Below are 15,999 nucleotides of genomic sequence, written 5' to 3' on the forward strand. Positions count from 1 at the left end.
TTCACACATGCTGCCTGACTTGCTGAGTATTTCCAGCATTTTCTGCTTTTATATGTTATAAAAAGTCATGTCTGAAAGAACTGTAATAATCCAAGGAGGTTATTAGTTTTAGTCATGTTCAATATATGACGACTCCTCCCTTTGTCCAGGATCGGGAGGGAAGTTGTCTTGTGTAGGTTGACAATGTAGGAGTGTTCAGTGCAGCCATCTAAATGAACAAAGATTGCATATTTCTTGAGACTGAGACAACCCACACAGCCTCAATTTCTCCTGCTTAACCTTCTATCCAGACAAAGGCATGTGTTTTGGGGGTGTACTACAGTTTGACATTGATCGCACGTCGTCATCTGTTTCTAATAACAATTTGTGTCAATATACACACACTCAAGACAAATTCATCCTTCCTGTTGTCCAAGGTGCCTCCAGCCTCAAGTCCTGCATTCAGTCCCACGTTCCTAACCCAGTAAACTTATGCATTTCCATGTTCAATGCTGCTTGCACATTCGCAGTGAGAGTCAGGAAATGCCACTGCAATAGGAAGCCAGCCTGCTCCTCATGGTGAGAGTGGACTGGTTGGAGATTTGAAAAGCATTCGGACTATCTACCTCCTTGTAGCATTCTAACTCTCTCACTTCAGAATCAAGAGCAGGACTTATTTAATATGAAGGGGAACGGGCAGCTGCAATGGAGCGGAAACAAAACGAGTGTGGGAGAGGGACATAGAAAGATATTTGGGGGGTAAGGGAGGGGGGCAATACCATTGGCAAATGAACCTTGAGTTGCCTGTGAGTCATTCACTGGGCATCTCCATGCAGCAAATCCAATGAATTTTCAGTGCTTACCCTCTTAATCATGAATAGCATTGTTCTCCCTCTCTTGGCTCTGTATTTGCCACATTTTAGTCAATACTCAGCATGCACTGATGTTGCGTTAGTACCATGACCTTATTGTCCTTACATTAAAGTAATTCCTTTAATTTATCACTGGGATTGACTTTAGATCATAATGACAAATCAGAGCATTACTCCAAACCAATTACCAACAACGCTTTTGAATTGAGAAAGCTGCATTATAGATTCGACTGTTGTTTACATGGTAGTACCTATTACCACTGCCAAACATTTCCAGGGTGAATACAGGTTGCATATCACTCTGTTTCCAATGCTCTGCTCATCGGCCTCCCATCTTCCACCCTCCGTAAACTTGAGCTCGTCCAAAACTCTGCTGCCCGCATCCTAACTCGCACCAAATCCCAATCGCCCATCAGCCCTGTGCTCGCTGTCCTACATTGGCTCCCAGTCCGGCAATGCCTCGAATTTAAAATTTTCGTCCTTGTGTTCAAATTGCTCCATGGCCTCACCCTTCCCTATCTCTGTAACCTCCTCCAACCCCACAACCCTCCGAGATCTCTGCGCTCCTCCAATTCTGGCCTCTTGTGCATTCCCGATTTCCTTCCCCCCAGCATTGGCGGCCGTGCCTTCAGCTGCCTAGGCCCTAAGCTCTGGAATTCCCTCCCTAAACCTCTTTGCCTCTCCACCTCTCTCTCCTCCTTTAAGACGCTCCTTAAAACCTACCTCTTTGACCAAGTTTTTGGTCACATGTCCTCATACCTCCTTATGTGGCTCGGTGTCAAATTTTATCTGGTAACGTTCCTGTGAAGTGCCTTGGGATGTATTACTAAGTTAAAAGTGCCATATAATTGCAAGTTATTGTTGTTTGCCCAGGTATAATCACTCACGCATATACACACACACGTAGCAATGGCAATAGGCTGGCAGGTTAAGAAAGCATTTGAAAATTGTGACAATTTAAGCAGCTGAATAATGCAATGTACGTTTCTTTTCCCCCTAACTCTTTTCATTATTAATCTTTGAGAGTTATAAAAAAAAATCATAATCACATTTGGAGACTCTTGCTTCTGCCAGGATAGTGTAATCTCTTGACTCTTCCCTGCTATAGACCTCCTGGCAAACATCAGTTCTTTGTGCCTGGAGAGAATCTCAAGAAAATGCTATTAGCGAGAATGTGAAACGTGTCTGACTACTATAGAAACATCCCATAATTAGATCCCCTGCTAGCTTAGTTGATAAATGCACTATCTGATGTGTTTCATAAAAAATTTTCCCTTCAAGTATTTATCCAATTCCCTTTTGAAAGTTACTATTGAATCTGCTTCCACCGCCCTTTCAGGCAGCGCATTCCAGATCATAACAACTCGCTGCCTAAAAAAATGTTTCCTCATGTCGTCTCTGATGTTACTGAGCCCTGCGAACTAGGAAGCTGTTGGGTTTGATCTCCAGTCTGTGCTGAGTTAGTTGATCTCGACATTACTGTTGGCTTCAGTGTCCCGAGAAAGGGGGGGATAAAAAAGTCAGTCAGGGTTTCTTCTCCTGATTGATGTATTTCTGGAAAGCGCAGGTGTATGCGTGTAAGGACAGGGTCAACCATGGCTGCAATGCCCACGATTGTTCAATAGTTTGTTAACGCTCACAATCTAAGCGCAAATGTTGATAAATGGCCACCTGGCAAGGCCTGCGCCTGTAGAACCGTATCGGAGTCAACACCCTGTCAGGAAAAGGGCACGGAACGGTGCGAGAGGGGTTGGGGGGGGAGACAACTAAAAGAACACAAATATTAAATAGGTCAGTTTTCTCTTCATGTACTCATGGACTTTGAGACAGGTTTCATCGCTGTATTAATTTATTAAACAAGTTGGTCTCGTGCCATTTGCTAATGAGTTTGCTAACCCAATTATATCATTACATAGGAACAGGAATAGGCCTTCAGCTCCTCGAGCCTGTTCCGCCATTCAGTTAGATCATGGCTGATCTGTATCTTAACTCCATCTACCTGCCTTGGTTCCGTAACCCTTAAGACAGTTCTGCATTTTTTCTGTTGCTCCATTAGAAAGAAGGAACTTGCATTTATATAGCGCCTTTCACAACCTCAGGGTGTCCCAAAGCGCTTTACAGCCAATGGAATACTGTGTGAGGCGTAGTCACTGTTATAACGTAGGAAACACGGCAGCCAATTTGCCCACAGCAAGATCCCACAAACAGCTAGGAGCTAAATGACCAGATAATCTGTTTTAGTGATGCTGGTTGAGTGATAAATATTGGCCAGGGAACTGGGGAGAACTCCCCTGCTCTTCTTCGAATAGCGCCATGGAATCTTTTACGTCCACCTGAGGGGGCAGACGAGGCCTCGGTTTAACATCTCATCCGAAAGACGGGTACGTCTGACAGTGCAGCACTCCCCCAGTACTGCACTGGAGTGGGACTTGAGCCCATGACATTCTGACTCAGAGGTGAGAGTACTACCCACTGAGCCATGGCTGACACCAGTAAACCCTCTTTGAAAGAAGCTGTAGCTTTTCCTCGTTGCTGCCGCCAGACGTGCATTCGCAGCTCGTTTTAAGAATTTTTTTTTTAAATCCGTTATTGACGCATTATTCATACACACACCTTGAGCGATGAGAAGCAATCTGACCAAACATTATTAATTGCAAATGAATCTTAAGCCCTTCTGGCAGTGGTACTGCTTTGAGATGAATTTGAATTCAATTTTAAATTTAATAACAATACAAATGTTACAAGGTGCTTAAAAGTCCCCCTGTGGTTGTGTCAGAAATGTGATATTAAGAAGAGCTGTTTTAAATTAAGAACCCTTTATACAAGTTCAGCCACACAAATGAGAGAATTCTGTAGCTTGATGGTTTAACCCTGTTAGATGAAAGCATCAGTTCTTCTCCCTGGGTCCGAGCTTTGTGATAATCCTTGATCAAACAATTAAAGCTGCACTGCACAGCATCTGCCGTATGATTAAACTCTCTCTCGCATACAGGTAGGTACGAGCTAAGGACCCAGAGGAAAAAAAAACCCTGTCCAATACACAATGGTCCTCAGTGCAGCCCCTTCAAAGTAATAAGAAAAAGAGCAAGTGGCGCAGTGGATTAGCGCATGACCCTATAGCTTCTGCACACTGCATGTAACCCAGAGGGAATGAGTGTATCTGCTTCAGATGCTGCCTGGAATTCAGGGCCCTAAGCATGTGGGATCCTGGGCTTTATTAGTAGAGGCATAGAGTACAAAAGCAAGGAAGTTATGCTAAACCTTTATAATACACTGGATAGGCCTCAGCTGGAGTATTGTGTTCAATTCTGGGCACCGCACTTTAGGAAGGATGTCAAGGCCTTAGAGAGGGTTCAGAAGAGATTTACTAGAATGGTACCAGGGATGAGGGACTTCAGTTATGTGGTGAGACTGGAGAAGCTGGGATTGTTCTCCTTAGAACAGAGAAGGTTAAGGGTAGATTTGATAGAGGTGTTCAAAATCATGAACAGTTTTGACCGTTGAGTACATAAAGAGGAGCTGTTTCCAGTAGCAGAAGGGTCAGTAATGAGAGGACACAGATTTAAGGTGATTGGCAAAGAAGCCAGAGGCGACATGAGGAAACATTATTTTATGCTGCGAGTTGTAATGATCTGGAATGCACTGCCTGAAAGGGTGGTGGAAACAGATTCAAAACTAACTTTCAAAAGGGAATTAGATAAATACTTGAAGGGAAAAAGTTTACAGGGCTATGGGGAAAGAGCTGGGGATTGGGAATAATTGGACAGCTCTTTCAAAGAGCCAGCACAGGCACGATGGGCCAAATGGCCTCCTCCTGTGCTGCATCTACTATGATACGAAGATAAGTTCTAGAATTCCCTCCTTAAACCTCTCCACCTCTCTCTCCTCCTTTAAGACGCTCCATAAAACCTATCTCTTTGACACCTGTCTCCTTTTGTGGCACGGTGTCAAATTTTGTTTGATAATCGCTCCTGTGGATTGATTTGTTTGATAATCACTATGTTAAAGGTGCTATATAAATGCAAGTTGATGATCTTGAACCTGCAAGGATCCTGCAAATAGAGTCTGAATCCAGTTCCTAATGAATAAGAGTCCAAGGACCAAAATTGGTCAAAATTCAGCAAACACCGGGGTCTATTTTGACTTTTGGGCGACCGATTGGCGGAACTCATTGGTCGCCCCCCCCCTCCCATATTCCAGCGATGAAGAGGCCTCACCGCGATGGCGGAAGGTGGGGGTCCCGGGGGTGACTGAACAGTTGCGACCTAAAATGGCGATCGGGGTACTATTTACGTCCTAGGACCCAGATTTCCATATCAAAAGGGTATATCGCCTGAAACAGGTGGGCGCTTTGGACACCCGGCAGTAGACTCCTTTCAAAATGGCGCCGGCAATGCTTAACGGGGACGGTGAGTCTTCCGACCCCATTTTGAGGCCGTTACTGCCCAGTTAACGCCAAGCGAAGGCGGTCAAAATCGACCTCACTAACTTTAAACTGGCAATCTCTTTTCATACAGTGAGAAATAGAAATGTCACAAACAAAATAAAGCAGTAAATCATTAAGTAATCCGGGCAAAGTCGATGGCATTGCCAACTGTCACAAAGACTGCACTTGATGGACTAAATGGTCTGTTTCTCCTCCAGTAATGTTCTCCTGTGTTGCTCATCTGCCCTGCCAATATTTCTGTACATTTTCCTTCGGCGTTCTACCAATTATAGAATCATGAGCTAGCAACCGGAATAATTGAGGGGATTGAGAGATTGAATTATGAGGAGCAATTATGTAAACTGGGTGTGTTCTCACTGGGAAAGAGACGGTTGAGAGGTGATATGATTGCTGCTTTTAGGATTCTAAAGGGACTGGATAATGTAGATCATCACAAGCTGCTTCACCTTGTCCAGAACAGTAGAACCAGAGGACACGGCCTGCGCTCGAAGTGGGGGTAAATTTAAAACTAATCTACGGAAACAATGGGCCGGATCTTGCTGGAAAAATAACGGTAAATTCAGGGGATTAATGAGCTATCATAGAATCATAGAAAGTTGCAGCACAGAAGGAGGCCATTCGGTCCATCATGTCCGTGCCGACCGAAAAAGAGCTAGTCCCGCTTAATCCTACTTTCCAGCACTTGGTCCGTAGCCCTGTAGGTTACTGCACTTCAAGTGCGCATCCAAGTACTTTTTAAATGAGTTGAGTGTTTCTGCTTCTTCCACCCTTTCTGGCAGTGAGTTCCAGACCCCCACCCGCTCTGGGTGAAAACATTTCTCCTCAGTTCCCATCTAATTCTTCTACCTATTACTTTAAATCTATGCCCCCTGGTCACTAACCCTTCTGCTAAGGGAAATAGGTCCTCCCTATCCATTCTATCTAGTACTGTTATAATTTTACATACCTCAATTAAATCTCCCCTCGGCCTCCTTTGTTCCAAAGAAAACAACACCAGCCTATCCAATCTTTTCTCATAGCTAAAATTCTCCAGCCCTGGCAACATCCTCGTAAATCTCCTCTGTACCCTCTCTAGTGCAATCACATCTTTCCTGTAATGTGGTGACCAGAACTGTACGCGATACTCAAGCTCTGGGTTAACTGATGTTTTATTCAGTTCTAGCGTAACCTCCCTGCTCTTAGATTCTATGCCTCGGCTAATAAAGGAAAGTATCCTTTATGCCTTTTTAACCACCCTATCTCCTGCTACCTTCAGGGATCTGTGGACATGCACTCCAAGGTCCCTCGCTTCTCTACACCTCTCAGTATCCTCCCATTTATTGTGTATTCCCTTGCCTTGTTTGCCGTGAGTTGGAAATCTCTAGAACTTGCTGGTCGATTTACGCCTTTCCGCCGTTTGCTTCGCACAAACAGCAACTCGCCCTTAACCTCCCCGTTATTTTTAAGAACATGCTGGATTTGCATATTAATTGCCCATTAAACTCACCGCTTAAAGTTAGGGCTGTAACTTAACAGCGTAAGTACCCTTTTAACAACTCCATTATCGTTGTGTCAGGCGATTATCTGGGTGGTAGAAGGCGAGCAAGATGGACTGTGGTCACTTTCCGTCTATCAATTCCATTGTTTCTATGAATTCAAAAGAAACTTCGGATGTGACAGTGAATGTCAGGCTGGAGATATTAAATATGTATCACCTGGGCAGTATTCTGTTTCGAATAATGCAGCGCTGACCTGACTTTTCTCTTTCACAGCTTGCCACCTGGAACCCTGTGTCCGGGCTGAATGGATCCCTGACAGATAAAAAACTGGAAAACAACATGCGTGGAGTGATGTTACGGGTTGTAACGCTGCCGGTAAGGGTGTACTATTCCTTCACTCTGCGTAATTTGTTTCAAAAAGTGCTGCCTCGTTAAAATCGGTTCAACGGCTGATTATAGAAAGAGTGGATTAAGGTGGCATTGCTTAATTGCAAGGTCAACGCAAGGCTCCCTCTGCCGATGCTTAATCAATGCAGTTGTTTTTAAGGAGGCACGGTGATTAATTGTTTGGATTCTCTCTTTTCGATTGAGGAAAATATTTGTAAATGAGGCCTTGTTAGTCCTGTTGCCCACCCAGGGGGAGGAGACATTTTGTTAACTATCTTTCCCTTCAGTGTAGTAATTAGAGGCAGAGTGCGCATAGTTTGTGTTCCAAGTTTTGAGTTGTAGCCCACTGCCACTGTTTCAGGCTGCAAACACAAAGAAGGAAGATTTGCTCCGCTAAGCATTTGCAGCAACGTTGTAAAGGGGTGTGCAAACAGCGCTCACAATTTGGCTACGAAAGGTGAGCAAGTCTGTTCGGCGTTCAGTAACAACCCAAATAAAGTCGGCGCCAAGTATCAATACTGAAGCCTCACCATTGCTTCTCCTGCTGATATGATTCTCACAAGCACCGACTTGAAATGATTGTTTCACTGTCTTATAAACTGTGTGGTCCTCCCACACTAGACCTGCCACAAGTTGATGCTCAAGAGGTAAATTTTAGGAATGTGCACTCCCAGTGCGAACCTTCCCCGGCTGAGCGTGCTCCCCGTGCCTTTGGATCCAATTGGTGGAAGGTTGTGGGGAGGCTCCGCTCTCAGGAGTTTGCATTCCGAAAACGTATCCTTCAATTCGCAGTCATGCACGGAGAGGGACACCAGAATAGCCGGTGGGGACAATGGAAACAGTAGAAGGGCGCGTGCGCTTAAAATAAGCATCGACACCGAGATTTTTATTCCCATCAGTCGCCATAATGTCAGCAGAAGGTTAGCGGGAGGCCGGAGTACGCATCGACCCGGTGCTTCCGCTGATGTCGGAGTGGTTAATTGGGAGGACCACTCAAGACATTCCCAGCGGGTGAGGTGAATTGTACAGTTTAGCATTCCCGATGCAGAGCTTCAAAAGAGCGGGAGTTTGGGCACGGAGGTCACTCTGCTCAATTCACGGCCTGCACCACCCTCCAATCACAATGGATGGAAATCACGCACGCCGCAAATGTGGCCCACCAGTCCTATAAGGCTCTGTGCTTCATAGATGCATTTAAAGAGAAGCTAGATAAACACATGAGGGAGAAAGGAACAGAAGGATATGCTGACTGAGTTAGATGAAGGAGGGAGGAGGCTCAAATGGAGCATAAAGACCACCTGTATCTGTCCTGTACATTCTACGTAATTCTATGCGCTGGGAGCTGCTAAGGTGAAAAGGTTACTCGTATAGGCCAACCAATGGGATGGTCTTCGAGAACTCTTTTCCCTGCATTTCTCTGGTGCAACTGTTTCTTTGACTTTCCTGATCCTTCAGTCAGTGTGTGTGAAGGAACTGATGGTATTGCAGCTGGCGTAGGAAGGTTTCTTACCCCAACTTTTCCATTTCTGTCAGTAAGCACCGACTTTTGTTTCAAATATGGCTGCCATTCTGCTCACTCATAAACAACCTGCCCAGTGTACTCGGCACCTTGATTATTCTGGTCCATCCTCAAGATAAAGTTATCTCTGCTCATAACTTCTGTTATCTCCGCCCTTATCTTGTTAGAGCTGTTAAATGCAATTTCATTGAAAATAGTATCAACTGTCACCTTCCTAACAGTCCTCCCTGTGGTGCCTTATTAAAGTTGTCTCTCATGACTTCGGTGAATCGTGCTTTCCATCTTCCTCAGTTGTAGCTGGCACAATTACTAGGTCTCCTAAAGAGACGAGTGATCTCTTTGGCTCAAGCCCAAGTCTAATCTCCATGATTTGATAATGGACTTCCCTCTATTGCTCCCCGGTGAGTGGAGACGAGAGTGTTACGGTCTCGGAATACTGAGCTGACATCCAGCGGGATACTTGCGCCTGGTGAGAGCGGAGTGGTGAATCCTCCCCACCCCCCCCCAATCCCATCACATCTCGCTGGTCCTCCTCGTCTTTCTGGTCCTCCTGGTACGGGTTTATTAGTCAGGCTGACCTGTCCACGTGAAAAAGGGTCTTTGTTACAGTTAAACCTGGAGCACAATCTGCTGGATGTAAGAGCAGTGGACAATGTGGGTTGTCTCATATACTGCCAGGTACAGAAGAGAAGAAGAATTCACCCATTACCCCTAACATAGGCATCTTGTAGCAGAGTCTGTGTAGCAATTTCCCATCTGCAGTAAACGCTAAGTGTACCCACCAGGAGTTTTCCCCTGATGGTGCATTGGGAGCAGCAGACCTGTGGTAGTTCTGATGCAGCAGCCCGCCTTGAGTTTTTAACAGCTGAATAAATTTTACAATTGATGGAATGCCGCATCGCAAATTCATTCCACGCTTTGTATGTCCACACATAGGATATAGACCTTGGCAAAGAAATCTGATAACTGAGCTGTTCTCGAGTCCTGACATTTTATTTGAAAGGGCATGTAAACCTCAGCTGTAAACCTAGGGAAGCTGAAAGGCCACCAAGGAGAGAGTGTATCGTCCCTAGGTTTCCAAGAGTGAGGCCATCGCTGTTTGTGGTAGAATTTCATTCAACTCACACCATTGCAAAACTTAGTGTGGTGGCACCGGAAGAAAATAATGTTGATTCCACTCTATTGTGGAGAAAGTTCTGAACATTGTTACAAGGGGATGAGTTAAATAGAAGAATCCAGATTTTACGGTCATCTCCATTCTGCTTAAAATCCAGCAACACTAAGGTTCATCCTGATGGTGCTGTAAAGACCATAATCTGAGCCATCGTCTCGTGTTTCTTGACCTTCCCTTCTACTTTCCTGGCTTCACAACTTTTTTAAAAACCCGGTCCGTGATTGGATAAAGAATCCCACTTGGTAATTATTTTGCGTGAGAAACAAATGGCCCAGAATTTGCTGTGAAAATAACTGCGAGTTTGCGGCTTTCTCCATTATTGGTGCGTTTTTAAAAAAACAGCAATTTGCGGTGTGGGAGAGATACGCCGTGAGTTCCGATTCACCACAAATTGCTGGCCGATTTGCGCCACTCCGCCGTTAAAACCGGAAAAAATTACCACCTCGCCGTGAGTCTCCCCATTGTGTGTCGTGAAATTTCTGGATTTACGCAGTCAATACAAATTAATCTCGCTGCAGACATTTAGGGCTGGTAATTCAAGCCGTAAGGACCCTGTTAATGACATGATTTATGGTCCTGACATGAAGCTCAACCTTGGAGGTCCAGAAAGAGAACAGTTGAAACTGTGGAGTCTCATTCCTGCAGGTAGTAAATTATTCCTAAAGATTTATTACATTTTTTAAGTTTAAAGTTTTTTTCTTGCTTTCCCTTTTTCTTTCTCTTAATGCAGTCTTTCCTTCTCTCTTTATTTCTCTTTCTGTAAATAATTTGATTCTAATTCACCCAATTTCCTTCTTTGTCATTCACTCTGTGTCTTTATCCCTAAACTTCATTGGGTAAGGAGATAGACTGTTCGACCCAACGTTCAGGAGGTCCCTGATTCCCCATTGCCCTTGGCGCACTGTTATCAGCTCGCACTTCCAGCAATTTGCGGCGCCAAAATAATTGGAGCTGAAGGGTGAGGAAAAGATTCCAATTCAGGACGCTCAATGCGAGAAGCCCCGCTCCAGGATCTTTCTTTTGGGTGTACGGTTGTCCTTTTCTCATTAGTCGGATTGTGTTCCCCTCACCCCTGGTCTGGTGTGGTATATCTTAAGTCGAGATATTTTACTGTCTTTAGCTCTACTGTATTAGGTGCATCACACTGATGAGTAACATGGTCATTCTTCAGCATAATGGACTTGCTCCTTGTTACCATCAACACTGCCAACAGTGGTTACAGAACCTGCTCTTTATGATAGTCTTGGACTATCCCCACGTCACATTTAGATAAAATTACGTTTTGAGGTTTTTCAAAATGTTTCTGACAATTTTTGAGTTGCTGTTTTGCTTTTCATCTAAAAGTTGGGCTTATTAACAAGCTTATTTTTTTTTAAAAGGAGTGGAATTCCCTCCCTAATCCTCTCTGCCTCTTTACTTCTCTCTCTCCGTTCTTTAAGTCGCTCCTTAAAACCGACCCCTTTAACCAAGCTTTTGGTCACCTGTCCTAATATCTCTTTATGTGGCTTGGTGTCAAATTGTGTTTGATAACGCTTCTGTGAAGCGCCTTGGGACATTTTTACGACGTTAAAAGCACTATATAAATGCAAGTTGTTCTTGTTGAGTGGAGTATATTGCAGTTAAACACCCTGTGCTGATATTTTTTTTATCATGGATAGCATTGTTTCCAGAAGACTTCCCTGTCTGTCACAGGAATTGCTGGTGCATTAAGACTTATTACCCATCTTTTGTGGAAAGTGCTTCTGCATTCAGACATCTTACCTATTATAGGGAATGCTGATGCATTAAGTGTCAGTGCCATTAAGATTTCTGTCTGTCATGGAAAGTGCTAATGGAATAGGACTTCCTGTCCATCATAGGAGCTGTTGGTACAATAAAACTCCCCATCTGGCATAGAAAGTACCAGTGCATTAAGACTCACTATTTATCATAGAAAGTGCTGGTACAATAAGACTTCCTGTGCGTCATTAAAAGTGCTGGTACAGTAAGATTCCCTGTCCATCATAAGAACGATGGCACAGGAAGTGATTTTGCAATAAGACTTCCTGTTTGTCATAAAAATGTTGCTCCAATAAGATCTAGGAGGAAGATGCCTCTGCTCACTACTACAGTGAAACTATAAACAAGTTCTTTATGTTTGGTGATTTTATCATAAATAGTGAGCAAAGTTTCTTCCCCCTTGCCTGTCATAGGAATTATTAGAATTAGTAATGTTGGGGTGAGGGGCATTGGTGCAGTGGGATACATACTGGCTTTTTAATCTCTGGGACCTGGGTTCAAATCCAACCCAGACTGAGGGATGAAAGTCCACTCCCGTCTCAGAGGGTTTTATGTGAAATGAATTGGAGCTGCTTCAATCCAGTTCTTGGCGGGCCAGTAATTTGGTGCTAATTATCCCTCAGATAGGTCTAAAGATAGTTGCTGTGGGAACTGGAAAAAAAAACTGATGTATTAGGGGGAGCATTTCTTGGTTTGGGACTGAGTCACATTGTTGGGGCAGAGTAAAGGGAGATACACTCTGTATTTGGTTGTGTTCTAACTGACCGCAGAGAGCTTAGTGTTGACGTTGGGTGCCTGAAATAGAAAGTGTTCCATTCCTCACCATTAGCTTCCCTCACCCTGATACGCAAAAGAGAAAAGGTCAAAGTTATGATACAGCTGTGCAGAGCTCTGGTTAGATCCCAGCTGGAGACACTGCATTCAGTTCTGGGCACCGCACCTCAGGAAGGATATTTTGGCCTTGGAGGGGGTGCAGCGCAGATTCAGCAGAATGATACCGGGGCTAAAAGGGTTAAATTATGAGGACAGGTTGCTTAGACTAGGCTTGTATTCCCTTGAGTATTAAAGATTAACTGGTGATCTAATTGAGGTGTTTAAGATCATTAAAGGATTTGATAGGGTAGATAGAGAGAAACTATTTCCTCTGGTGGAAGAATCCTGAACAAGGGGGAATAACCTTAAAATTAGAGCTAGACCGTTCAGGGGTGATATCAGGAAGCACTTCTTCACACAATGGGGAGTGGAAATCTGGAACTCTCTCCCCCAAAAGCTGTTGAGGCTGGGGGTCAATTGAAAATTTCAAAACTGAGATTGATTGATTTTTGTTAGGCAAAGGTATTAAGGGTTACGGAATCAAGGCAGGTAGATGGAGTTAAGATACAGATCAGCCATGATCTAAGTGAATGGTGTAACAGGCTCGAGGGGCTGAATGGCCTTCTCCTGTTTCTGGGGGTTGAATTTCAAGTTGTCGTCAATATTGTTGCTGGTTTAATGATGCCAGGAATCAGTGTTATAGGTATCAGATCAATCCTCTGCTTTGGACAGAGGTTATCGGTCTCCAACATCGGTTTCATCAGTCGGAAATGGGTATGTGAGGCAGATAAGCTTATTTAGTGGGAATGAATACAATTAACCTGAGCAACAGCATCGTTATTCATTGAGGAGGACTGTGAACATGTTGTCAATAAATTGTGCTCAGAGCTACTAAACCCAGCAAGAGCACAGCGATGTGGGATTGTGTCCTATCATGGCTGCATTCATCCTTTTGTATGAGGAATAGGATGTTACCCATTTTAATTAAAGAACATACAATGCCAAAATAACAAACATTATATACAGCTCTGCATTGCCAGGTTATACGTATTGATTCATCATAAGAACCCCGTGCATACCGGAACCGTTGCACAGATGCATTCTAATTACTGGGTGCTATAAATCATGAACCATAACTAAGCCTGTCTATTTCCTTCCCAATCTCATGATCTAAACTTGCTGTTGCCCTATACCCAGTCAGAAACATGAGCGACAGTGGGGACACAGGCAAATCAGGTGGATGGCTGCTGAGCTTCCCCTGTGCACACTTCGGGTGGCTATGGTCGGTGACCTCTGGGCCTTGCTGACTGCAAGCATCCCGGCGTGGACCAGGGCAGTCTGGCCCAGCTGGCTGTGTGGCACGAACAAGGGCATTGATGGAGTGGGTTGGCAGGGGAACAGGTACGCTGTCGCCCTGAGAGAAGGCAGCAGGTGCCTCTCCCATGGAACCAAGGCCGCTCTCCTGGGAATACGCTTCATTACTTCGACAGCTCTGCACGAGACCCCAGTGCTGGAGTGATGTGAGGCTCTGGAAGCCCCTTTTGACACTGCCCTCTAGAGCCAAGGAGGCAGCCCTCTGAGCCTCCCTGGCAGTAATGTGAGCCACCATAGAAGCTGTCCGAACTGTCACCAGAGGCTCCGTCATGGTGGACACCACAGTCCTGTTCATGGTGCTGACCACTCGCTCCATGTTGGACAGCTTGGTCTCCAAGCTGTGCGGGAAGCCCCGACACAAGTTGGAGCGGGACTCCTTCATGCTCCGAGCGATTGTGCACAAGCTCGTTGACAGGCTGCCGAGTGCTCCTAGCATTTCCTGCTGTGTGCCCATTAGCCTTCTACGGCAGCCTGGGTCCTCGAAGTCAGCAGCTGAGTCCTCTGCAACAGAACTAGAATGTGACCTTGCCCTCCGGCGAGCTGGCACTTGTGTCGTCCAATCTCCCCAGTCTTGTTGCTGCGCACTTGTGCCCAGTGATCTACCAGGTGAAGATCCCTCCTCTAACTTATCCTCTAAAGCCTTCTCTGAGCTGGTGCTTGCTCGGCTCCAATCGAGTAAGGCTGCATCTTCAGGAATGCTGGCCTCCTCTTCCTGAAGAGGCACAGGAGCTTCCGCATTTTCTGCACCTGAAACGAAAGAGAGGAACAAGGGTTTGCTTTGAGCGGGAAGGGAGAGCAAAGAAAGAAGTGACTGGTGGAAGCATCTGCAGTTTGCCAGGCAGAATGTGTAAGGTGAAATAGAAGTAAGAAGGGAAAAAGGGGGAGCAAGGGGGAAAAGTTTCAGTTAGCTCGTCCTACCCACCCAGCGGCAGAAACGGGGATGTCCATAATGCGAAGCTTTCTTGTCAGGTGCGGTCAGAGGAAGATGAGAACAGCCTGAAGGAAGAGAGAAATGGAAGGAAATGGGCAGTGAACGAAAAAAATAGTCGGCGGGCTGAATACATTTTCCAGCGCAGCTATTAATAAGACTGACGATTATTGAGAAGTGATCTTTCAGCCCACCAACAGGTCAAATTGTGGCAATCGCTCCATTGAGACTGGTTGAGCAATCATTGAACCATTGTGTGCTAATTGCAATTTAATACACTTGCTGGCATGAATTGACAGATGGAAAACTGTAACATTTAAGAACCAAGTCTGAACTGTATTAATTCCCTAAAGAGCTTTGTCGTTGTTAATAGCAATGTAACAAATATGCAATGTCGCCAGTCGGTCGCAGCTCAATGTTGTTACATGCTCTTCAAAGTATAGCTACGTGATTGTTGACATCCCTGCAATGAGTCTCTCTGTCTCACGGGCTGTCCAACCTTCTGCCCACAAGGGCTGCTCGGCTGCCTACTATGGAGTCTCAGCCCACACATTTTCAGAGTTGCCATTAGCCAGTGGAATGCTTGACGAGCTGGCTGCCCATATTGGGAAATTACGAGCCTTGTTAAGGTGGCACTCTGCCCGTGACAGGCACGGTTGGCGGTCTGCCGACAGTGTGAAGCCAGTACATTGCCCCTGTGAAGCTCCCATTTATTCCCCGATATCTCAAGTTGCTGACACCAGCAGGTTTTGGGGTTCTGATTTAGGATTCATCCACCGATGAGGGAAACAGTGTTAAATTCAGCCCTTTCCAAATTCCCCCAGCCCACAAAATTCAACCAGGACAAACCAATGAGTGGGAAATGTAAGAACAAATGGCACCCAACTGCCTGGACTTCCAGGGACCAACGGCCAGAGAGCGTCTGCAGTTTGGACACACCAGCTCCCTCATTACTTCAGACTGCAGAGGTTAGGGTTAGATGAAGTAGGCAGGGAGGAGGCTCGTGTGGAGCATAAACACAGGCATGGACATGTTGTGCCGAATGGCCTGTTTCTGTGCTGTACATTCTATGTAAGGCGGCCCACCATCATCTTCTCAAGGGCAACCAGAGATGGGCAATAAGTGCTGGTTTTGCCAGCGATGCTCAATGAATAAAAACAAAATTAAAACTCAGTTCTGAAGAACTTTTTCATTATTTCCCCCTCCAAATGTTTCTCTCCCGAGAGCACTGACATGCTGTATAGCTGCA

General features: G+C 45.2%; 1 protein-coding gene across 1 annotated transcript in view; it reads left to right on the forward strand.

The window, feature by feature from the left end:
• Window positions 1–15,999, forward strand: part of grid2 (glutamate receptor, ionotropic, delta 2) — a 700,148-nt gene that overhangs the window by 485,654 nt on the left and 198,495 nt on the right. The window contains exon 11 of the mRNA XM_067984186.1: window positions 7,050–7,151. Within this exon, the coding sequence (XP_067840287.1) occupies window positions 7,050–7,151 (102 nt within the window). The remainder of the gene's footprint in view (window positions 1–7,049; window positions 7,152–15,999) is intronic.

Source organism: Heptranchias perlo, chromosome 1 (assembly GCF_035084215.1).
Source record: "Heptranchias perlo isolate sHepPer1 chromosome 1, sHepPer1.hap1, whole genome shotgun sequence".
Taxonomy (NCBI): Eukaryota; Metazoa; Chordata; class Chondrichthyes; order Hexanchiformes; family Hexanchidae; genus Heptranchias; species Heptranchias perlo.